The following is a 24,236-nucleotide window of genomic DNA, read 5'->3' on the forward strand; positions in this document are numbered from 1 at the left end:
TAATATGCTATATCAAAAATAATTTTTTAAAAATAAAAAAAAATTATTTTGATATAATTTTAATTAAAAAACACTTTAAAAAATAACCGCAATCACACTTTAACTAGATTTACCCGGTACTTATACAAGAAACAATATTGGGTTTAGGTGCGTCCCAAGCGATTTGGTGAACTTGTTCGGCCTTGACTCCAATGAGAAGAATTTTGTTTAATGCACTCTCAGATAGCCATCACAAGAAAAAGGAAAATATTTTTGTCATTTGAATCAGACTTACAAATTATAGAAGGGATAATTGATCAAGGAAGCAAACTAAATATTATAATCTTGTTTCAAGTTATTCAAAACAAATTGTTACTAGCCATGTGTAATTAATACAACAGCCAAGGAACAGATTATTAGTGCTACAAAAGAAAAGAAAGGAATCACAGCTGAGTATTATTTCCCTTTTCTCAGGTGTGAAATTGCCAACATTCGATTAGGATCAAATTATCTCCTGCTTCAGCTCATGAAATCCTCCTAGAGCTGCATTTTTTATGCGAGAGGCGAGCCAGCAGTTTCCTGAACAGTTCAATGGAAAGTGAATTCAAGAACAGGCGACAGCAACCAAAGAAACCTGTCAGACTGTCAGGTTCTCTTCATTAGTTTGATCGGAGAGTCGAGAAGAAAAAATAACAAGACCAAGAACACAACCTGCACAGCAGAATTTCATGAACATCAAAACATGTGCAGTGCAGGATATAACGCAATGGTTTTCCTGTAAGAGAGGTATCATATAACATATAATTTCACGTTAAACCTGTAATGTCTATGGAAAACTCTGGCTAGAACTTGAGCTGTAGGGCATGTTTCAAGAAGCTGTTTAGATTAGATTGCCTACCTGTTATCATAGACAGGCACCATTCTCTTTGGAAGGTCCTGATTTGTTTAAACAGAAGGAAGAATCTAACCACCCTGCAAGCGTAGCTCTCTCGACATAATGTGTGAATTGTTTCTCAGCATCAGGCACATCCAGAGCCAGGTCATCCAGAGAATCTGCAACCCTCCCGAAACCCTTCATCATCTGATATGTGGTTATGAGACCTGAACTAAAGCATTGATCAAGTAAGCGCCACAACCTTTCATTCTTTTTCTCAATTATCGCCACTAATGCTTTCTTGACAACCTCATGGTGGAAAAATGGCATGCTTAATTCCTTTATGCAGCGACAAGCCTCCCCGATATCTCCTCCAGATTCAAACTCCTCCAGCAGCCTTCCAACTTTGTCCTTGACATCTTCGATGTCCCATCCAGGACTGCCGGTTCCCCCACCACCCCAGCACCTTAAGATCCGCTCCCCGGAAAGTCGTGCCTTTAACGATGATTTTGCCATTTGAAGGACTTTCCTCCCAATTGACTCTGGCCCCGAGAACTGGGTTCCAATTTCCTCCAACTGTCGTGGCGCCAACACTTCATCCACCACTGCTCTTGCCAGAAACATTGCAAGATCCTCAACAACCACTGGATTGTCGAGAGCAGTGTCATCTGCAGATTCTATCAACATAATAAACCCGTTCACGACATCATCTGATGGGAAACACAAAGATGAAAGCAAAACGGAAGCCATTTCCTTCTCCCTATTTTTTCGATCCATTGCCAGAGTTATCAGTCTTTTAATGAAGATGGAATTTAGTTCCGCCGAATAAGCATCGTTCTCTGATCCGAGACAGCTACCGACCTCTGAAATATCACCAGATAAGAAATATTCTTGAATAATGGATTGAGCTTTCAGCTTGAAAATCTTGGCTGAATCATCTTGCAAAGATCCTTTCACTGGTGTTGGTACAAGCGACTTCAAAGATGAAGCACACAGCCAGCCCTCTGATGCAGCTTTAGATATCAAGGACTGTAAAATCCTGGGTGCATTTGGGATGTCTAGTGATAAGTCATCTACAGAATCAATCATCCTGCCAAATCCTTTAGATGTTTGGCTTGAATTAATCAAACCTTCTTCAGAGGCTTCCTTCAACAAATCTAGAAGCCGGCCTTCAGCTTGCTTCCTCTCCATTGCCATTATAAGCGCCCTTTTAACTATTTCATGGTGAAAGAATGGAACTTTCAAATCCTTGATGCATCTGCAAGCCTCTTTCTTGTCGCCACTCACAGCATACTCTTGCAGTAAATTGTCAATCTTAGCCTTCACATCCTCGACTGTTTTTTTCATACCACCTCCCCATCGCCGCTCAATAATTTCTGCATGATGAGGGGCTGATAGATAGCCCTTTTCAGCTCTTTTTAGCACTTCAATCCCCTTAGAATCTTCAGGTAGAGACGCCATCTGTTTTTTCAAAAAAGCAGGTGGGAGCATGTCATCAACCACAGCTCTTGCTATGAACAGTGCAAGAACATCTACGGTGTCAGGTATGTCTACAATTAAGTCATCTGCAGATTCCACCAATTTACAAAAGCCTCTGTAAACTTGTGGGGGGTCGATGATGTCAGCATAAAGAGCAGACAAAAGAACAGCAGCCATTTCCTTCTCTTTATCGTCCCTGTCCATGGCCATAGAGACAAGTTTCTTCACAAAATAATAGTGGTAGCCAGACATTTCAAGTTCTCTCAATTCGTTGGCAGTTGAGACAATATCATCAGTTGCAAAATATTCCTCCACTATAATTGTAACATTCCTTTTGAACTCCAGAAAATCCGTTGTCGATTTTCTCACAGTTGTATGATCGCATTCCTGCAACAGTGGACATGGTCTACAATTTTTGTTACTTGCAGCAAAAGAACAACCTTCCAATGCTATGCATCTTTATGGATGCTGCAAAGCTAATTCTAGAAGTAAAATCCAAGGATGGAACACAGAAACGTGAGATTTATTAATTAAACACCTCACTGCTTTCAAAGTTTGGGTCATTTGGATCGAGAGAATGACTATCATCGACGTCAAGAAGCCCTCCCCATGTTCCTTTACCCCCTGAACCACCTGCCACAAGAAAATATACTTATCGAAGGAATCAGTTTAAAGCTACCCTTTATGTTAACAAATAATTCACTAAATCCAAATAAAATAAAAACAAAAAGATGAGAGTTTCCATATCTAGAAGACAGGAAGAGAATGCATGTCAGGATAAAGCCTATAAACCAAGAAAAATGTCTCAAACAGCCACATGGGAAATTCCATAAACTCAAGGCAAAACACAACCTTCTATTCATTAATTTCCTAGCACCATATCTGCAAAATTCACGTCTATTAAATCAAACTGTAACTTCATGAAATCATCGACCATCTTTTACTAACAAGTATTTGAAAGCGCATCGCCGTACCTTTTTTAGGACGCCCGTCTTTTGGAGAATGTGAGAGCCTTTCACACTTGCCAGGACTTCCCTTGCTAGGACTTCCCCTGCTCGAGCCAGTTCGGTTTGGTGACCTTGGAGAATTTGGAGAATTTGCAGACTTTGTATGAATTGAGATCTGCAATGGAGATGCAGACAATGGATCTGCACTCTCTGAAGCAGATCGTGCAAGCTCACGATGCTCTTTTGACACGAAACCATCACTATATTCCATCCCACCAAAATTCCCTACAACTCCACAATCTGATGATTATCACTGATTCCAAGAGACAAATTCATAAACCATCACTCTACTTAAACTAACCGCAACTGATCCGGCTGCCGAAATCACAATTCGGTGATCCTACGTTTCTCCACAATGAATTACACTTCTTCCCTTGTGATGAACGCTTAATAAATCTTAAGATCCAATCAATCAATCCAGTCCTGCAAAAACTAACCTTCAGTGAAGAAAATTAAGAATCCCAGCATCAAATACTATTAACAAAACCATAAAAATCAAGAACAATTAACAAGTATTTTTTATTACCGAAAGCTATCAAAGAGTCACATACCTGATGGCAAAACAGCCTTGGAATTAAAATGCATAAAAAAATTTAGGCTTTGATCATGACGAGTGATAAAAGGCAGCAAGCAGTAGTTTGTTTGTTAAAAATAGAATTCCGTTTCCGTTATGATCCATTCAACACGGATCCATTCTCCTCCCCGTTTAACTGCCCTTTGAAATGGAAAAAACCCGGGAAACTCGATGGTTTAGTAACTGCCGTTGACGATGTTTCAATCCCCGGTAAATATCAAGCTGGGCCTCTATCTAAAAGTCCAAGAGAAAAGCTTCCCGGCCCACGAAGATTAGGGAATTTCAGAAAATTTATAATACTCGGGCCCTCATTAGCCCAACAGAAAACTTGAAAAGGTTTTCTCCAAAATCGTTATAAATTATAAGCAAGAAAAGCAAATCCTCAGACTATAAGGGCAGTCGTAGTGGCGTTGTGGTGCAGAGTAGGGCGAGGACAGAGTGAACAAGCTGAAGCATGTCTGAAGAACCAGAAGAAGAAGTCGTCTATTTCAAATCACAATTAACTTATCTTCAAGATAGAATCAAAATATTATGATTCTTTCTTTCTTAACAACAAGCAGCTATATGTTTCTTTCTTTCTTCTTCTTCTTCTTCTTTTTTTCGTTGGCATCATACACTGTTTAGAGTGATGGTGGAAGAATGAAGAGCTTTTTAACCTTGATTGCAATGTTCCAGATTTTATGGTTTTGCTTCAGAGGCAGAAACGAATCCAACAGTTGAGGCGTGGCATTTCTCTGATTTTAGGTCATTGGACTGGATTTTATGGTTCAATAGAGTAACAAAAGATCAGTCTCCTTGGGGAGGACCTTTTTCATTTTTTGATGTTTGGCTCGAGGCTGAGAGATGGTCTGCTGCACACTTGTTTAAAAACTAGCACTATTTCACAGAGAAAGATGTTGCTTTATTGTCAAATCTAACAAAAAGACAAATGTGAAGTAATTTTGTTGAAAAAACAAGACTTTTAGTTGGTGATAAGAAGGAGATACAGTATTCGAGATGTGGTAGAACAGACAAGGGAGTTTCTGCTGTTGGGCAAGTAGGTTGCTTACCCAATTTTTTTTATTTTTCCTTAAAATACCAACTTGATAGTTCTGGGTTGATTGAATCTCCATGCTCGTCCAGATATTTGTGTTCAAATAGATTGTCCCTGTTGATAATCTTTGTCACTATTTCGTTTTGAGCTACTTACATTCAAGAACTTTTGTAATCTCCATAACTCAAGGAGATTGCAATTCTTGTGCTGATGTGCAGAAAGGTGCGTCGCGTCCAATCCCATCGGTCGTAGTAGCCGTGGAGTTAACTGAAAACATTTTCTATAGCATTTGAACTTACTATTCATTTATTTACACGGTATCCACGTGAACTCTCTGTGTGTGTGTGTATTTTGGAAACTTCAAAATGGAAAAAAAAAAGGTGGGGGTTGGGGGCTTGGGCCATCATCTCTCGACCTCATACTTCTTTTGTGTTGCTTAACAACTTTATTGTTAAAGTTGCGTGATTAATACCATGAATTTATGTTTCTAGTATTATAAAAGTTGAAATTCAATGGAATAGTCTTATGTGGTGTCCAACCTGCAATGATGGTGGACAAAAGGTATGAGAAGAATCCTAAATCTTTTTAAACAACACAAATGCTTGTAAATTGTTATCAGAAAGTTGGCCTCGGCTTACTGGAATGATGTCTTCTCTTCCTCGCAAGTCTTCCATCAGCTCCGATGGGCCAGTTGTTTGTGCCCTGCCTTGAGAATCAGTCAGGTTGAAATGGAAATTGTTCATATATCTTCCCTCTGATCTGGATAAGCACCTACTTATGAGAATAGCCATCCAAAATGAACAAGTCATGCTAATACTCCTCTTTTATCTGTTTTTTTTTTTTTTAATCGTTCATCGTAAAACATTTCGTTTTCCATAGTTCCTCATCTTAGCATATATGTCCTTCTTCCTCCATTTTCAACTCCCCTCATCCCTCCCCCGATGCAAAGAAGGAAAAATTTAAAGGAAATCCAAATGGATCAACAAAAAGAAAATCAACTGTGAAGAGGCACCTCCCATTATTTCCGTGGTTGATGGTCCACATAGTAGTATATAGGCGACAGTTTTTTAAGCATCTTCATCCTTTACATTTTTAAAACTGAGAAAATGGCTGATGTTTGATGCAGGTGATTGCACTGTATTTACGATCCAAACTCAAGGATGTTGATGCACAAAACAAACATTCATGGGAGACTTTTCCAGAAGAACAAGATGGTCGGCCAGGTTTCATATTTTTGGATGGATCACCGAGCTCTATTTACTTGTAATGTCCCTCGTTTTAGTTGAAACTTGGAACTCTGTTGTGAAACTTGGAACTTCAATTTTTAATTATTTTGTTATTGGATAGATCACTGAGGTTTATTTACCTGTGATGCCCCTCCTTTTAGGTGAGACTTGGAACTTCTATTTTTAATTATTTTGTTATTGTTATAATCCTCCCTCTAATTACTAAGTATATTTATGCCATCATATCCTTTAGTAACAATTTTTGAGGTTTCGGGAAGAATATCCTCTTAGTTGTAGTATTTTATCCTGAATAGAATACATGGCATTACATCTTTGATTACAAGTTGCACACCTATCAAGCTGAATGGGAGAATATTCCAAGATAAATTTTTTATAGTGAAATTAATTCGTATTCCTTGTTTTAACTTACGCTATTGCTATTCCTTTTTGTTTTTCTTAGAAGGGGAAATTGGTTATGTGAGAATGTTGAATGGAGTCCTTCCAAAGGACACTCGAATTGTGGGCTGGTGTCCTGTTCCAAGTGACTTCGGTGCAAGGTCCTTCTATGTGCTTAATAAAGCTTTACTTAGAACTTATTAACTACACTGTGTTTGCATAATCAGTCATCTTATTGTGAAGTGCAGGTTCAGATGATTGAGCAGGGAATATAAATATCACTTTTGGGGTGACAATTTGAATCTCTTGGCATGCAGTTCTTCTATTGTTAGTTTTTTCTTTTCTTTTTTGGACTTAACATGTAACACATCTAATTTTATGCTGCTTGCTATGCAGCAAAAGTGCTCAACATTAATTCTATCACCATTTTTCATGTTCCCCCTGGTTATGGAGAGTGCAGGTAAGAAATTTATGGGGGAACATGATTTCAGAAACTTATGCAAGACGGATGCAGTGAATGTGCAAAATTGTAGGCGACATGTGACATCTTGAGATCTCTCCTTGCGATTTGAGGTCTGAATTTATAAATCATCTGGTCTGATTTTGATATCAAAATTAGTTGATTCTTGTATCCCATATGTTTTATCTCTTTGTTTGCATTGGCTGCAGCAGCCAGCAAGGTAAAATCCCTTAAGAATAAACTAGCATTTCATTCCTGAAATGTTGTCATGTCACTGAAGTTTGGTGGTTGTGTTAGTTGAGTGGTCGTGATGCATTTGTGGTGGAGTGTGCAGGAGAAAACATCATCAATCTCTCGGTTTTAGCTTAAAAGATTAAGTGGTGGGATGGGTCTATCAATTCATTTCTTCTCTACAAAAATTGTGAATAGTAAAAGAAAGGGTGCAACAAGCAATAAGCTAAAAATACAAATGGATAGACACGCAGTATGCTACCTGATGGAACCTTCTCATTTCTCAGTCAGGATGAAATATTTGGTGCTGCATGGTGACACCAGTGTCATGGGGAGTGTTCGATGGATGATTAGGAAGCTAAGCATCAGAACTATGTGAATAAACGTGCTTGATTCCAACTTATGACAAGAAACAGGAATTCCTTTATTTGTTTTGACCACTTCACTGAAATCCCTTTATGAACCTGCTTTGCTGGCAGTTATTCAAATTGAGACCTTACTATTTCTTTTGCAGGTTTAAAGGGCATCAACTTTGTGCTATAAAAATCAAAGGCAGTGCTTTCCTGTTGCACCAAGTTTGTTGCATGGTTGCTGTGCTTCTCATGATTGGCCAAGGTCTTGAATCCCCTGAAGTGAGTATCAGTTGTCATTGTAATTGCATGGTTCTTGTTCTTTATTTGATGCCTTTAATCCAAAAAATGATTTTCTGCGTAGACAGGTTTAACAGCTTGCACTACTTTACATTTGCTTTAGCTGAATGTCCACAAATGACTAGAATATTATAACTGAACAAGATGGCAACCACAAGGGGGACCATTTGCACTGCTTTGCAGTTTCTCTGAACAATCTACTGTGATTTGTGCTAGTAAATGCATATATATGCATGTGCACTCATGTGGTATTCAATTCCTTGTTTTGCTTTACAAATAACATCCCCACCATGCATAGCAATTCTATCACAGATGATAGCTTTTTACTATAATTTTCAGGCAGGGACCATTTCGAAGCAACATTCAGCATGTGTTGGTATACAGTAAAGCATGAGGAATCCTCTGTTTGAGCTAAAATTTCCTCGCGAATTGACAATTCAGATGATAATATTTGCCTCTCACTTTCCAGTTTACAACTTTGAGAGAATTCCTCAAGTTTCATCCTTTCACTTTGGAGATTTTGAAAGCCAGACAAGGTCGGCTAACAAGTCCGCTGGATGCATGATTGGAATAGCTTCAAACAGCTGTTGTATTGCATAGTTTTCCATGTCTTCATGAATAACAAATTCAGTATGAAAGCAACTTATGTTAAATACAAAATTTACAGTTAATAGATGCATTACTGGACACTTGGAAGGACACCAAGGAAACCCCATTATCTCATGGCTCCAGAAATTCCATTGGTTCTTCTTCCTGTGAGTTTGAAGCTCTCAAGTTTGCATGTTCTTCAGGTACTTGAAATTCGAAAGACCATTAATATACTATTTTCAAGATGTTCAGTAGCTGAGATTAAGCAAACTCCGCCTTGTTACCTCCAACCTCTAAGGAGCTCAATACATGAATTTAGTATCTCATAGCAGTAGTTTAGACAAGTCATGTACTCTGGAGTTCCATCTCTTTTCCCTCAATGCTTGCTGAATTGGTAGCTAATTTAACTGCGATGTTTGAAATCATTTTTGTCAGGTGTTACTGAGTTTGTGCATAGATGCTGGACAAGCTCTGCATGGTCACTCGGAGAATGAATGTCGGCTTTACCAACTCCGGGCCGCTATCTTTCACGAGCCTCTCTGTTGAGTCGTTTGCCTTTGTCAAATGGTGCAGAAAGTTCTTTCTTCATCTGCTCTAAATGAAACATTTTAGCTGTTGCTTTTATTGGTCTACGTTGCTGATGCCATTTCTGACTTTTCAGATAAAGACTCTTCGAGTAATGGAGTGATAAGATAAAAAGCCTCTCATGTTCCTCTCATGTCAAGAACAACTGAGCTCAAGTCCTCCTACCACACCTCAAATATCATCATAGTCTTACTTCAAAGATGGAATTGTGTGCGCGTGGTCTTTATATGTTATTGAATTCTCTCTTTATAAAAAGGATGGATGCGATAAAAACTAGACTTACAAGTCGGCCAGTATCAAAATAAATGTTCACTATTCCATACCAAGGTTGAAGAAATATATATATATATATTTTTTTTTAATGAGAAGCAATTTTCACCGCGACGCCAAACAGGGTTGAATAGCGGTCGGAAAACTTGAAGTTAAGAGCTTGATAACTTGTCATCTAGAGACGGGAGAGGTCAATGGAATCTAATTTTCCAGGGTAATTTAGAGTATGTTTGGTATTGTGGTAATTGTTGTGGTTTGAAAAAAGTTGTTTTATAAAAAGTATTTTTAGTTGAGGTTAGTTTGAAAAAATAGATGTTTGGTTAAAACTGTAGTTAAAATTGAGGTTAAAGAAAAAGTAGTTTAATGTGTTTGGTTAAGAATTCTTTTGAAATTGAGATTATAAAATAATTTTAAAAAATATATATTAATATTGATGGTTTTTAATTTAAATTTTATGGATTTAACTATTGCTATTACATCATAAAATAAATCACACTTAAAAAAATTACTTTAACAAAAAAACTATCTACAATTTTATTACGTACAAAATTCATCCGACAAGAACTACAAAATTAGATAAAATATTATCAAGAATAAAATTAAGATTACACTACGAGTAAATTTAATTCATCTTAAACTAATTTAAAAAAAACAAAAAAAAATTGTTGTTCACATGAATAGTGCGAGTGAAATCAATTAACTATACTGGTAAAAAAAAAAAAAAAACCTGTTCAGCGAACATTGGATGTTCACTGAACAGTACATACCCCCACTATTTCAAAAAAAAAAAAAAAAATGTTTAATGAATAGTAGCTTGCTATGTAAAAAGCAGCAATTTATTGCTTTTTATTTTCCTTTGGCTAGAACGTAATAAATTGAGGGACCCATGTATAGCAAACAATTTTTTTCATTTAATCAAACATTGAGCCAGTATGTTTGTAAAGAAATACAATCTCTACCTTCTAGCCAAATGGACTTTTAATTGATACATGTTTCATTTCTAGCCGCTTTCTGTAGGGAAATAGAATGATGTGATTGCTGGCTAATTTAACGATGTATCCAAAATTTCAAATATAAGATTCATGTGAGACCACATCTTGCTGGAGAAGAAGGAAACAACTGCTTTTTTTTTTTTCTTTTTTTTTTTTTTTCATGGGCAATCATGGAGGCAATGCCTTGCGAACCTAACCAATACCTAACAATCATTACAGATTACACAAAGTAGACTTGGGGGTTGTTTAGTTGTGTGATGATGCAACCACCATTTCACTGAATTTTGAATTTTCTTTACTTAAAATTATTATTTTTTAAATTATTTTAATATTTTTCAAAACATTTTAAAAAATAATCATTACTATATTTTCAACCATCCCTTAAATCCACAAATTCCATTAAATATTTATTTATCACCTCGCAAAAAACCCTCAAATATTTACCATTAGTATATATTTAGTTTTTTTTATATAAAATACTTTTTAAAATATTTTTTTAAATCTAAAAGGCAAAAACAAACTATGTCTTAAATGTTAAAAAACAAAAAAAAAACAAAAAACCCAAAAGTTAAATTACTTGATCAAATTTTTTTAGGTGCAAGTGGGTCCAACAGACACAAACAGAAGCCATCTCCCAGCTCGTTGCTTGGATAAATCATAAATAGATAAATAAATGTAGCTGTGGCTTCAGCTCGACTCCTCATTGTCTGCTACAGACAGACGGGGGGGAGGGGTAAAGGTGGAACTAAAAAGGTCCCCTAGAAAACATGCATCACAACTCATAGCCACGCAGCCCCTGTTCCTGTTATCCCTTAAGCAAGTGATTCCAGTGAGTTGATGACCCACCAAACCCACAGTGGACAAGCTTTGACAGATCTAGCTACAATGATCGCCATTTCTCTCTCCATCGCACACTTGTTGTGACGTAAATCTCAATCCAGCTTCTCTGCCAAAACTATAGATAAGCAACGACGTGTCAATGGGTAATTGTTCGTTTCCCACGTTAGTCTCTCCGCCAATCTATTTCTCAGGACAAAGAACAATATAAAATATCCAGCCCGGCAATCGATGTATTTCTTGATTTCAAACTAGGTAAAAAACGACAAGTATAATGACGAGATGGGGAAAGTGTGGAACTGGGGCCTCACCACGTTTATTTTTGTGTTTCAAGGATCTTTTTGAGAAGAAATGAATTTTTATTTATTTTTTTAAATTATTTTAATATGTTAATAACCCAAGAAAATATAAATAAATAAAGAGAAAGTGGGGGGGGGGGAAAGAAAGGTGGAGATGGGGAGGCTGCACTTGGGCTTCATTAGTAGAAGAGGAGTGGGTTCCCGCGAGGGAAACTCGGATCAAACAACAAGAACGCGCCTATTTTTCCCTTTGCTTATCCCTTTTGAAAAAATAAAAAGGAATAGAGATTTTCAAAATCTCCATCCCTTCCTCCTCCTTGGTGGCGTGTGCGTGTGCGTTGATTGATTGAGGTGAAGAAGAAGATAAAAATAAGGAAAGGAAAAGATGGAGGCGGCGATGGGATTGATGAGGAGAATACATCCAAAACAATCAGAGACTGCTCTCTCCGCTCTCCTCTCCCTCTTGCCTCACCACTCCTCCGATCTCCTCTCTCAAGTCGATCAACCTCTCCAGGTCTTGTCTCCTTCCCTGTTCTTAGGGCCACTCGTCCTGCATTTGCTTTCCCTTCGGATTTCAAATTAGAGGGGTTAGGGTTTGTGTCGTTTCAACTGTCGACGAGATTGCTCTGTCTATTTCCGTGGAATAGAAGCATAAAGATTTAATTGCCTGAAAGATACTGATCTTAATTTAGAGTCTGTCTGTTCCATTTCTCTTATTACAGGTTTTGTGCGACTTGGAGAGTGGAAAGGAATATATATTGTGTGAGTACAACAGAGACGCTGACTCTTACAGGTTTGCTCTTTCACTGTCTGGTTATTATTGTCATAGCCCTTCGGATTAGTTGTTTCGTAAAAAATAGTGGCGGATTTTCTAGTTTACAGATTATTATTGTTCGTCTTAAACTTCATCTGCTGTGAAATCATAGCTTTCGCACTTGGGCATTTAGTTGAAAGGCACTGTTCTGATTTGCGATGACACAATTATTACTTGAAGAAAAAAAAAAAAAACTCGGTAGGATTGTGTAACTAAGGCATTGCACTCACATAAATAATTACATGCTGTTGATTTGCTGTTAAATTTTTTTTTTTTATGTATCTGAGCATCTTTTCTAGGGTTAGGTGCATGCCAGTCCTTGCTTTCTTATTGTCATGCTTGCTCATCACTGTATGGGGCTCCAATTTCAGTTTATGTCATGGGCTCGTTGAATGTTGATTTGTGTCTGCTTCCGCCCTCAGTCTTGTAGAAATTGGTACCAATTCATTATTAGTTCATGTTTTTCACTTTATATGTGCCTTGTAGATCACCTTGGTCAAATAAGTATTATCCACCGTTGGAAGATGCACTGTATCCATCTTCAGAGTTGAGGAAACTTGAAGTTGAAGCAAATGAAGTCTTTGCCATTTATCGTGACCAGTGAGGTTCTTTACTTACCTCGTCCTTGAGTTGGCTTTTTTTTTAAGCAGCTGGTTTTCATTGTCCTGATGATATTTGTTAGAGGAAGATACCCAGTATAGCTCCTCCTGAAGACTCTTCTCATTTTTCATCTTGGGATTTTGATAATGGAAGAAATTCTGTGTTCTGTTTTCAATCAACTGTTTTTCTGTTTCATTTATGCTGTCCATGGATTTGGAAGTTTGATAAGCCAATTTATTGGTAGGTACTATGAAGGTGGTATCTCATCTGTTTATATGTGGGAAGATGACAATGAAGGTTTTGTAGCCTGCTTTTTGATAAAAAAAGGTGAGCATTTCTGCCTAAATGAGCAGTAAAAAAAGTGGAAGTTTCATGGTTCTGACTGGATTGCTGCTGAGGATATGTAGATGGGTCAAAGACTGGGCAGGGCAGAAGAGGCCATCTACAAGAGGGAGCATGGGATGCCATTCATGTAATCGAGGTAAGCTTGTGCCATGGTCTGCAAATAACGGGGATATAATCTTCACCACCCTTTTGTCTCCTTTCTCCAGCTTTCTTTCTATGCAAGTTTTCTGGTCATAATCCCAGTTTTGCTGCAACGTTAATTGTTACAGGTGGGGCCAGAAGAGGAAAGTATGGCCCACTATTGTTTAACCAGTACTATTATGCTGTCTTTGACTACAAATGATGAGTCTTCTGGCACATTCAGCCTGTCTGGATCTATTAGACGCCAGGTACATGTATTTTCTTTTTATCTTTCACATTCTTTGAAGAGGAGAATGATTATTTAGCAACAGTATGGGAAGAATTTTTGTTCCACTAATACTGCATGGTAAAACTCTTTTTGAGGTTTTAGCAATGCCCCTTTTCTCATCAAGAGAAATGCTTTGAGTGCTTGTAGATTAGTAGTTACCCATCTAGATATAATCTGCAAGAGATGTTGTGATGGAAGCTAAATGGTCATATCTTACGAGGATTAGACTAAAGTCTTGCAACAAGTTTATTCTCTTTTAAAGACTCAGGTCATACCCTGTTTCTAATCTTCCATAGAAAGCTGGATGTTTCATTGATTCTAATAATTGTTTGATACGGTGATCACTTGGAGATTCATGACTATTATAAATAGCATTGGTTTATAGAATTAAGAATTATCATGAAATGTCGCTTCGCCATTCAAATAAATTGCCCTTCGTTCTTCTCTTCTCTTCTCTTCTGAGAATCAGATGAAAATTATACAGTCGTAGAATTATTTAAAGAAACTTGCATCTCTTTAACATTTAGGATTTTGCTTTTAAAAATCTTTCTGTTGAAACTGTTGATACAAAACCCACTAACTGTTCTCCAAATTTTATTTCTAATTCAAGGAATGTACAATTGAAAGTTAAAAAAAATGCCTAAAGATATTTAAACATGCTAAAGAAAGCTACAGTTAAGTAGAGTTCTTCCTTTCTTGTGCAAGAATTATGATGTATATATTATTTTCTGGCAAGGTAGATAAGCAGCAGAGTACTCGATGTATTTATGTATTAAAGTGAATGCTGAGAAGGCAGGAATACGACTGTCCTATTATATAGTGGTGCATGTATATGTTTATTGACTTTTGATTCTGAGTTACTAGCTGATCTTCATACCATCTTTTCTAGATGAATATGGACCTCTCAGTTGCAGATGGTCATCTTTGTAACATGGGGAGGATGATAGAAGAGATGGAGGGCAAGCTCAGGAACTCGCTGGATCAGGTATGTTTTTCCTGATGTTACTTTTAGATCCCTTGATCACCTTATGCCAATTTATTACACTATTTGCAGTTATGGTAATTGATTTAAGGACAGACAACTGATGAAATATGTTAGAATGTCCAGATGCATCCTTGTTAACAAATCCCATTACAGGTTTATTTTGGGAAGACAAAAGAGATGGTGTGCACTTTACGACCCCCATCTGAAGTGGTGTTGAGACTGCCAACAGCTGATTTGGCATGAGAACAGTATTCCATAAAAAAAAATAAAAAAAATACAAGAACACTTGTCTGGGATTTGTTGTACTATCTTCAAAACATCCGTAGATCTCTTTCTTTGCTTTTCTATTTTTCTTTTATTTGAGATCATTTGAAAGCTTGTCTTCTTATTGTAGCTTCAAGCTTACCAAGACAGTTCCTTTTGCACGGCTAGGGAGCGAACTTCTTGTGTCGTTTCATTGTAGTTTTCAGTTGTTGTTGCCGTTCTTGTTTAAGACCCGAGCCATGTCTATCAACTTCAGAGCAACTGCTGCTTTTTACTTATTTATTTCTTCCCTTGCAACTTCTTTTGGATTGACCAGTGACCATGTGGTATAGCGCTTTAAGACATCTGAATTCTTAATTATGTGGAACCTGGTGAATGTTAAGCAGGCCCAAGTTACGGCAGGATGAAAAAACTTTCGGTCACGTAAACGAATTTGCTGATCTACAATTTGTTCTTTCCTTCTGTCAGAATTCTGAACTGTCCAAGCACGCAGAATGGAAATTCATGTGCTTCAATCCGCTTGCTAAAGACAGCTGCAAGCACGAATTGAACCTTCACATTCTAGATTTATACTCTGAACCGCTTACTAATTCGTTGGATTTACTGAACTGTAGAAATTTCTAACCCGAGGAATATTATTTGAAGTTTTTGATAGATTGAATATGTAGCTCTTTAGACTTTTACTGTTGTCCCTGTTTTTTCTTTCTGCCATGGGACAACTGCCTTAACATGACATACTGGCATTGTTTGAATTCAAAAGGGGTATCAATTATCAAGCATGACCTCATCAGTTATGTTCTTGAGTCATGGAATAAGGAGTCCATTAATTTTAATGGTTGCCCTTGTTCTTGGAATGTCATTTACTGTTAATATTTTTTGAAAATATTGCTGGGGTTATTCTTGATAACTTTCTAATGATAGTAATCTAGAATGAGTAAAATATTAGTATGCTTGGATGTTGTAACTAGATGAAACTTGACATATATTATGCTAGAAGTTACTAAGAAATTTGAGGTGGTTTTTATAAGGTTAGAAGAAATCAATCTTAGGTATTTGAGTTACTTTGAAGTCGATTCAAAGGTGAAACAAAAAAATTTAGATTTTTTTTGGTGAAGTCTAATTCTTAGATCTTTTGTAAAGTTCTTGAAACTATTTTACATGATTACATTAAAATTTTATTGCTCGTTGTTTGTGACATCTAATTTTTTTTTTTCATGAATTGATTTCCATGCACACAAGCATATCTTAATTTTGTACAAGTTAATACGCTTTTTAAGGTGAAATCAAGAATGTGATGATAAAGTACCAAAAATATTAGGGGATCAAGAGATACAAAGTTTTTTGTTATATGTGGTTATTATGTTAGTTAGATACACGTTTCAAATTGAAATATATAAGATTTTATTTTGGGTGATTATATCATACTGAAAATCTTACAAAAAAGGTTATAGATACTTTGTTAAAACTATATGAGTATTATATGAAGGTTGATAGAAATGAACAAGATATTAATGTTGATTCGATGGTGATTGATGACATGTCAGATTACTTGACTTCTTAATTTAAAAAAAACATTTAATGGAGGAAGATGGCGTGGAGAGAAAAAATAAGGTTGAAAGTTATTTGGGTGATAGTTGCGAGGATCTTAATGATTATATATTAGATATTTTGGGTTGGTGGATGTGTAATGTTATAGAATCCAAGATTATTTATAAAGTGGCACAACATGTGTTAGTTATCCTTGTAAACCCTCGGCTAATTTAATTATGTTCATGCAAATTATTATGCAGGTTCATCTCAACAGCGTAACCCTTAATTGATGCATGTGTATTTCCTCTATATAGTCACTTAAGTTTATAGGAAGATGGAAGAACTTTTTTTTAGATTGTATATAACGATACTTCTAATTTGTATGTATAAAGTTATATAGTACTATTTTCTTAAAACTTTAAGTAGTAATTTGAAATTAAGAATCTTCGTTATGCTAATGTACGAATGCAATTACGATGGTTAATTAATGATTATCTTTTAATTTTTTTATATAAAAAAAACTTCTTGGGATTCTAGTGATTTTTATAACTTGATAATTGTGTTAATTTTTATCTTAAAAGTTTGGGGTGTTACAGTTTGAGACTTAGAATGATTGGAATGTGTATGGACAATAAATACAGGATGTGTACAAATGATTTGTCGATAACTTAAGACTTCTTGGTATAGAGGAGACTTTGCCGAAATTTCAGTAGAAATTTCATTAAACTTTGTATGAGTTCAACAAAGAAAATAAAGTAAAACAGAAAAAAAAAAAATTACCATGTTTCTTTTTTTTTTCTTTTTTATATGATTGATGCGTTTGTTTCAAAAATAGGAATGTTACAATCCCAGTATCTATAATTGTTTCTAAAAAAGCCTTCAGCACCAATGGTTGTATATCATATCTATTTAGAAGCTTTTTATCTCTATCAACAATGCAAGCACTTGTTTGTTGTTAAAATTGGTTGCATTTAACACTAGTTCCAATTGACAGTAGAGCTTTCATGAATTATATGAAAATTATGATATGATTGAGTTATGCAATTTGTCTTACAAATTTAAAATTAGTTATTTTATATCATCATTTCTTTATATCTGTTTCATTTATGATTTTGTGGAACTTGATGAAAGTTTAAAAATCTATATCGATTGTATGTGATATTGGTGATGCTGGTGAAATGTAAGAATATTATTGTTTTGGATAATTAACTTACTTTGACTTGTTAATTCCCTTTTAATTTTGCATTGTTAACTCTTTTACTAATCAAACTCTAATTTGTTGCTAATTTGATTTTTTTTTTTTTTATAGCATTAACCTTGTAGAATTTGTTTTGCTTTTGTTGTTGTTTGATTTTCTGTATTGTTGCTGGATTCTTTTCTTCAAGCTATCTGGATCTTTTTGTTCAATTTCCTCTAATATGAATTTGTTTGTATTAGATTTTATAATATTTTATTAATGTATCCATCTATTTATAATGTGAACATCTCTGTTAATTTAAGATGCCTATATTTTCCTAGTCTTTATGATATGGATTTTTTTATTGGACTAAAAATTTATTTTTGTGTACATCTATGGAGAAAAAAACAAGGCTTAACAGAGTTCATAGTGAAAGCAAATTTAATTATGCATTTTTCATAGGGTGGTGATTTGGCTTGGTAGGAAAAAAGAATGCAAATGTCTAAATGGATTCTTGTTAAATTCAATTTCCAATTTAGCCATAGAGTTGGGTTAGTTTTGTTAAAAAGCATGATAAAAAAAATTGCTTGAAAAACCTACAAAAAAATTAAACTCAAAAAGAAATTATTAAAGCCCAATTTAATATAGACTCATTTAAAAAACAAAAAACAAGCCCATTTAATATGTATTAGGTTTCTTGGTTTTTAATGCCAACAAATCCACATTGACCTGAACTAAGTTTTGTTCGGTTTATATTCTCAAGAAATAATAATTTTTTATTTGGTTAGATTTTTTAGCTTAACCTGAACTAAACTAGATCATGAACACCCCTAATCTAGAATGTGATTTTGAGATCAACATGAAAAATAATAATGAAAAGAGGTGGACCCTGACCAATTACCATTCTAAGAACAAGCTGACCAAAAGTCACAACAAAATAAGCAACCTGATAAGAAGTTTAAAAGGAACATTTTAAAATTCATTATACCAAAAACCACCTTACTAACAAAAGCTAAACTCCAATTGAAAAACGTTGGTCACCCAAACCCATTTGCATTATTCACTAGAACAATATAAGGTGTCTTTACTTTTCTAAGAAAAAATGACATCTTTTAGTGTTTGAGGTAATTTGATCTTTTCACACAGCTGATTAGCCATTAAAGCTTTAACCAGAGATATATATATGTCTTTTCTCAATTGTAAGTACAATAAAATGATCTAATTACCATCCATATCAAAGTTTTTTATACTACCAAACAAGGGTATCGAAATCTTTTCATGTTTTTAGACATAGTAAAGTAACAATTCTGCCCTTGAAACTGGAAAAATTAAACCATACGTCTAGGGGCTTTTTGGTCTTTTCATCATAATTTTTTTTTTTTGTTATTTTTGGTTTTATAAAAGGCAATGTTGTATTTTGCATAGATTAAATATTACTTAAATGAGAAAAAGTTAATGCACATGTTGTGCATTTGCTATCGCGTGGAAGACATCAACGCACTTTGGGTGGCATGTGCGGTGCCTCTCCACAATCAAAAATTCCCTTCTACGTGTTATTAGAAATGCCTTCATGTCTTTTTTCTAATGGTGTGATGCGTATTAGTGGTGGTGGGGTAGTTTATGGCCAGTGAACCTTTTTTTCTACTTTTCTCTTTCTGCTAAAAATTACAGCTTCGCCTTTTTTGTTATTGGTATTCCAACTTCAATCTTTATTCATTTGATTTTAAATTTTTATCTTGACCATTTTGTAGAAGTTTTATTTGTTTTTAATTTCATCATTCAAACCCAATTTTCATATATATTTTTTTTTCAATTTGGTCCCTATTCTTTTGATTTTGAGTTTTTTTCCTTTTATTGAATTTAATTTTCTTTTCAATTTAACCCTTAAATCAAAATTTTATTTTTATTTCTAATTTCAATTTTGATCCCCATTCTTTTTATTTTTTTTATCCTTTTGTTAAATTTATTTTTCTTTTCAATTTCACCTTTCAATAAAAAATAAAGTTAATTTAATATTCAATTTTGATCCTTATACTTTTAAGTTCTATTTCTTGTTTTGAATCATTTTGTATAATTGAGATTTTTTTAAAAAATTTACCATTTAATATTTAATTGATTAAGAATTAGGTTTCATAGTTTTTCCAAATAGGGTGTTTCCGATTTAATGATCATAGTCACAAGTTTGAAAAGTTAATATGGGTTGACATTGATTTTTTTTTTTTTAAAATAGACTTTATGATTTTTATTGTTTTCTTTTTTATTTGGTTATCCTGATCTCATCATCTAGGCTGCAATTTTCATGCGATAACCCAGTTTGACTCGACCTTGATTATCACGGTTATAGGTTTATTATGTTGATTTGGGTTGACTCATATCTAATTTTTAGGTAATCTTTTTACCTAATTCATCCTTTTGTATTTGATGAGTTAAGAATTGAGTTACATCGTTTGTTTTCTTTTATAAAAAATATTTTTTTCACAGATTATCATGATCATTTTTTTTTTAATATGGTTCATTTACTATAAATTATCTATTTTTCTTATAGCCTAATTAAAATATCCAGAATAGTTTATATGCATCTCGACTAATCCCACAAATTTTAAAATTAACAATCATGTAAGTCTCCAATAACTTGAGATTATGAGCCTCAAACTGGTAATCTCTAAAAAATAAACTTCGAACCTAGCTAGTTAAGCCACACCTCTCTGAGTTAATATATAACTTTTTAAATAGTGTAAATATAACTTTTTCGCTTCCATACACATGGTAAAAAAACATTTAGAAAAGCTAATTGTATTTTTATATATTTAATACATAACTATTTTAACAATCCGATATAACCCAATTGACTTGAAAGATCTAAAAACAATAAATTCTCAATCAATAATCCAATATTAAAAAATAAAATTAAAAATAATTCAATTAAAAAAAAAAAAACAACCCAAATCAACTTATATGAAATATAAATCATAAAACCATGATAATTTCATTAAAAAAAAATACAAAAACATATTGAAAAAACACTTCAAAACAAATCAAAGGAGAAAAAAACCTATTAAAAAAGACAAAAAAGAAAACACTATTGCAATGAATGAATGCGTATGAACATCTTTTTTGTATGAAAAATGCTAAAATAGCATTCTGTTTACCTTGAAACATGAAAAACAAGCAACGATAAGTCATAATTAATTTATTTTTGGCTATCCATTTAGCACATGGGTTGGAATGGAGTTGCTCTAATAAGAATAAGAATATACCATCCCCCGGCAGCAACACCCATAAATACGCGGTGTAACGTTAACCATCCTAACACGGTAATTGCGCTTTTGATAATCGAGATTCGACTTCAAATTCTTTAATTTTGGTCACCATTCAATACCTGTGATTAAAAATTGCTTTAACAAGCATTGTATGGCGCACGGTGGAGCCACATGGCCAAAACTAGAACTGGAAATTTTTTGTCTGAGAAGTTGAGGAGGCTGCACTCTGCAATTCCCTAACAAGAACTGGTCAACCAGCTCAAGTAATTCATCTCAAACAAAACACTCAACGTTAAACAGGATGGAACTCATCTAGGCATGTATAGATCATCATCATGTACCATTGTATATAAAAAAAACAGATGCATGCCACTAAATGTTGAATGGTAAAGACCACATTATAACCAATTGTTGGTCTCTATCACAAGCTATCATGATGTAGAACTAATGCACCTGTGATACTTTTCAAGTCAAACACTCAACAGATTTAGGTAAAATGGCAAACTCGGAGTTTCAAAACACATTCGAACTTCAAGTTTTCTTCATGTCTGCTTCGCCACTAGCAGGTGGTGGTACCTCTTCCTTCTCTGCTGATGATGCTTCTTCCACATTCTCATCTTCTGTGTCATTTTCATCATCTACAAGGATGAGACAATGCATTATTGGACTATCAGAATAAACAGGAATATTTGCTTCGTAGTCTCAAGTGAGAAATTGAGGTGGGGAAAATCACGTTGCGTTAATATATTACAAGAGACCTACCATCATCCATCTCAGGAATAGCCCCATCAAAGCCTCCACCTCCAAGACCCATATCCTGAAATAGAAAGGTTACGGCCAGACAGCATTAATCATAAATAACTAGAGAAGTGCAGTCCAGACATTTTATGCAATTAGAACATTACTACTTACAGGAAAATTAAAACCCATATCACCCATATCACCCATATCAGGTGCTGCTCCTCCTAGCCAAAAAAAAAGAAAAAGCAAAATAAGTAAAACCAATCTGTGGATAAAAGCATTACAAAATATAATCGTAATGAGAATGGAAGTCTAGCAGGGTAAAGACTAACCCTTGCTTGTGAACTCCTCATCTTCATCAATCCATTTATCCCAATCAACAGTCAAGAACACTGGAGGTTTTCCAGTCTGTTTTATCAATCTGCTCCACCATTTATTCTCAGCCTTCTTCACAATGTATTGGATATTTCTTGAACCAATGCCGGCCTTGCTCTCCTGCAAGTATTATCACAACAAGCTTAATAAACCATACGTTCAAAAAACAGGTGCAGGGATGAAGCAGAAAGGGTACTTACCTCTACGTTGACCTTGTCTAATAGGTCAAGTTCAATTTCATAGGGTGTCTTATCCACCCCACTGGTAGCAGAGAAGATAAATTTCCCTTCAGGCTCTAGTTTAAACTTTACATCCTGTGCATCGGGCAGCTGCACAGTGATGAACAACTTGTCTGACCTCTGGGCCCATTTCACTGAAGGATGTCGGCTGAAAAGTTGAATGTACAAAGCAGAAGCAATAAACATAAGAAAACATGAACTTGACATACAAATTTTACCACAAATACCGCACATAACAAAATAGTCAGCAGCATTTCATTAGATTTATGTCTGCATGCTCACAATACAAAATGACATCAAACAAAAGCAATACATTTTTGCAGGCAATCAAGTGTAACAAATCTATTGAGCTTTGCCCTTAGGTTAGAGCAACCAGATCAGTACCACCGCACTCCATTCTACATATAACTCTTCAAATTATAAATAATAATCTTATTTTCCCAACAGGATTTAATCATTCAAGAGAAGTCTTCCACAGATTTAATTTTCTTTTTCTGCATTTGTTTCCAGATTGACCTTCCTTAGACCATGAGTAAGGATATTATCAAATTTGACTATTGCATATAATTTTATGTTAGCTGGGACAAAAACATGGAGATAGAAACAACCAAACAAACCATAGGTCAGATAGAAACAACCAAACAAACCATAGGTCAGAAGGGTTGGCTCCTATGATATAGGAGAAGCAGCACATTGATTCCATAAAACAATCACAGGGGAACTTTCTCCTCCTCCAACTTCCATTTCTATACAATAGCCACAATTTAAGCACTCGAGTTGTTTACCGCCTAACCATCCTCCAACAAAATATTAGACCGGCGACAACTATTGCACACTAATCGCCTACACTATATTCCAGGTACTATTTAATACTCAAAAACTATTGCAAAAAAAAAAATCAAGAAAATAAATTAAATTCCGCTCTAATTAAATCTTTATAGTTCAACAACTAAGTTGGCATTTAACTATTGAAACACCATCTTTTTTTCTCTCCAATTTCTCACTCATCAACCAAACAGAACGAAATTTACTCAAAAAAATTTATTTCCTTATTTATTTATCGGGTAAAGGATTCCAATGAAAAAAAAAGAAGCTAAATCGAGGCAAAAAGACCGCCGTTTCCAGCAAGAGCTGCTGGAGTCACACAAAATCACAAGCTTCAGCTACTTAGGTAACCACAGCCTAGATCCACCCGTGAGAGAAAACTAGTCCAAAGGACCACCAGATCCACTAATCAAGGACAAGAAATACCAATATAAATAGGTCCCCGACCCTTAGTTTAGAGAAACGGGCGTCCCAACAAGTTTAGGGTATCTAACTAGTTGAAGTTTTGAAGAGAAGCCATCGAATTAAAATAAAGAAAAATAAAAAGGAGAGAGAGTGAAAAAAAACAGTACCTCATTATCGCTAGTGAGAAATTAGTGCAGTGACAGAGAGAGAGGAAGATGGAGTAGACGGAGAGACCTTCTTCTTCTTTGCGGGGGATTTTAAGAAATCAGATTCAGATATTTCTGATTTTACTGTGACGTTATGTATGTATCTTACTCTTTATAGAGCAGTCGAAGGATGCGTAAAACCCTAACTCGTCTAGATGCTTCTCTTTTTTGTTTCAGGGACCTCCCGAGGGTATTTTTGGAATCGGCCTAATTTCTTGTCAGTCCGGGTCGAGCCTCCAGATTATTCTATGAGGACGTCTTCTGGCACGTTCGAAATTGTTATAGCTTACATGTTTTTAAAATGATTTTTAGATTGTTTTTAAAAATGAATAAAATTTAAGTTAATATTTTTTATTTTTACTGTTTTAATATCAAAAAATAAAAAATTATAATTCCTTGTAGTGTAGGTTTTTTTTTTTTTTTTTTTTTCTTCTTAGATGCTTAAAATATTCAATTTAAAATATGAGTTTATCGCATGTAATCGATCCTAATTTGATTTTAAAAGAAAATTCTTGAAAATTAAAATGTCCAGAAAAGACTCTTGCTACTAGAATAACTAAAAAGATGTGGGATTACATCGA

At 34.9% G+C, this 24,236-nt stretch overlaps 3 protein-coding genes and 1 long non-coding RNA gene across 25 annotated transcripts; 2 read left to right on the forward strand and 2 right to left on the reverse strand.

Moving 5' to 3' along the window:
* Positions 1-883: 883 nt before the first annotated feature.
* On the reverse strand, positions 884-3,550 carry LOC118061776 (MA3 DOMAIN-CONTAINING TRANSLATION REGULATORY FACTOR 2). Its single transcript, XM_035075338.1, has 3 exons — positions 3,307-3,550; positions 2,871-2,965; positions 884-2,719 (listed from the first exon to the last, which is right to left on the reverse strand). The coding sequence occupies exons 1-3, from the start codon at positions 3,548-3,550 to the stop codon at positions 884-886; spliced, it is 2,175 nt and encodes a 724-aa protein (XP_034931229.1).
* A 742-nt stretch (positions 3,551-4,292) lies between these two features.
* LOC118061774 (uncharacterized) lies at positions 4,293-9,439 on the forward strand. Of its 21 annotated transcripts, none has more exons than XR_012169826.1 (7): positions 4,298-4,949; positions 5,136-5,168; positions 6,073-7,141; positions 7,774-7,891; positions 8,249-8,700; positions 8,933-9,064; positions 9,159-9,439. It is a non-coding gene; the product is annotated as an uncharacterized lncRNA (long non-coding RNA). The 21 variants fall into 21 exon arrangements; XR_004689641.2 differs by having other exon boundaries at positions 4,304-6,209; positions 6,294-6,333; positions 6,633-7,141; XR_004689643.2 differs by having other exon boundaries at positions 4,306-6,333; positions 6,633-6,729; positions 6,817-7,141.
* Positions 9,440-11,611: 2,172 nt separating this feature from the next.
* On the forward strand, positions 11,612-15,175 carry LOC118061773 (F-actin-capping protein subunit beta). 2 transcript variants are annotated; one of them, XM_035075337.2, is made up of 8 exons: positions 11,612-11,994; positions 12,203-12,273; positions 12,781-12,894; positions 13,139-13,221; positions 13,302-13,375; positions 13,509-13,628; positions 14,538-14,633; positions 14,787-15,175. In XM_035075337.2, exons 1-8 carry the CDS (start codon positions 11,866-11,868, stop codon positions 14,874-14,876), a joined length of 777 nt encoding a protein of 258 aa, XP_034931228.1. In that variant the 5' UTR covers positions 11,612-11,865; the 3' UTR covers positions 14,877-15,175. The 2 variants fall into 2 exon arrangements, with proteins under 2 accessions (XP_034931228.1, XP_073265630.1); XM_073409529.1 differs by lacking the exon at positions 12,781-12,894.
* Positions 15,176-21,156: 5,981 nt separating this feature from the next.
* LOC118061772 (co-chaperone protein p23-1) lies at positions 21,157-23,802 on the reverse strand. The gene is made up of 6 exons (XM_035075336.2): positions 23,617-23,802; positions 22,181-22,367; positions 21,938-22,100; positions 21,777-21,829; positions 21,627-21,681; positions 21,157-21,502 (listed from the first exon to the last, which is right to left on the reverse strand). Exons 1-6 carry the CDS (start codon positions 23,619-23,621, stop codon positions 21,396-21,398), a joined length of 570 nt encoding a protein of 189 aa, XP_034931227.1. The 5' UTR covers positions 23,622-23,802; the 3' UTR covers positions 21,157-21,395.
* Between the last annotated feature and the right edge of the window lie 434 nt (positions 23,803-24,236).

The sequence above is a fragment of the Populus alba genome, chromosome 5 (genome assembly GCF_005239225.2).
Source record: "Populus alba chromosome 5, ASM523922v2, whole genome shotgun sequence".
Classification (NCBI taxonomy): domain Eukaryota; kingdom Viridiplantae; phylum Streptophyta; class Magnoliopsida; order Malpighiales; family Salicaceae; genus Populus; species Populus alba.

What these genes read in the sequence shown, in the direction of transcription:
- LOC118061776 (XM_035075338.1), bottom strand. Translation starts at nt 3,550, where the DNA reads ATGGAATATAGTGATGGTTTCGTGTCAAAAGAGCATCGTGAGCTTGCA. An exon ending in AGACGGGCGTCCTAAAAAAG is followed by an intron (nt 2,966 to 3,306) that starts GTACGGCGATGC and finishes TTCTTGTGGCAG; the next exon opens with GTGGTTCAGGGGGTAAAGGA. An exon ending in CAAACTTTGAAAGCAGTGAG is followed by an intron (nt 2,720 to 2,870) that starts GTGTTTAATTAA and finishes CCACTGTTGCAG; the next exon opens with GAATGCGATCATACAACTGT.
- LOC118061773 (XM_035075337.2), top strand. Translation starts at nt 11,866, where the DNA reads ATGGAGGCGGCGATGGGATTGATGAGGAGAATACATCCAAAACAATCA. An exon ending in AAGTCGATCAACCTCTCCAG is followed by an intron (nt 11,995 to 12,202) that starts GTCTTGTCTCCT and finishes CTCTTATTACAG; the next exon opens with GTTTTGTGCGACTTGGAGAG. An exon ending in AGAGACGCTGACTCTTACAG is followed by an intron (nt 12,274 to 12,780) that starts GTTTGCTCTTTC and finishes TGTGCCTTGTAG; the next exon opens with ATCACCTTGGTCAAATAAGT.
- LOC118061772 (XM_035075336.2), bottom strand. An exon ending in TAGACAAGGTCAACGTAGAG is followed by an intron (nt 22,101 to 22,180) that starts GTAAGTACCCTT and finishes TAATACTTGCAG; the next exon opens with GAGAGCAAGGCCGGCATTGG. An exon ending in ATATGGGTTTTAATTTTCCT is followed by an intron (nt 21,682 to 21,776) that starts GTAAGTAGTAAT and finishes TTTCTATTTCAG; the next exon opens with GATATGGGTCTTGGAGGTGG.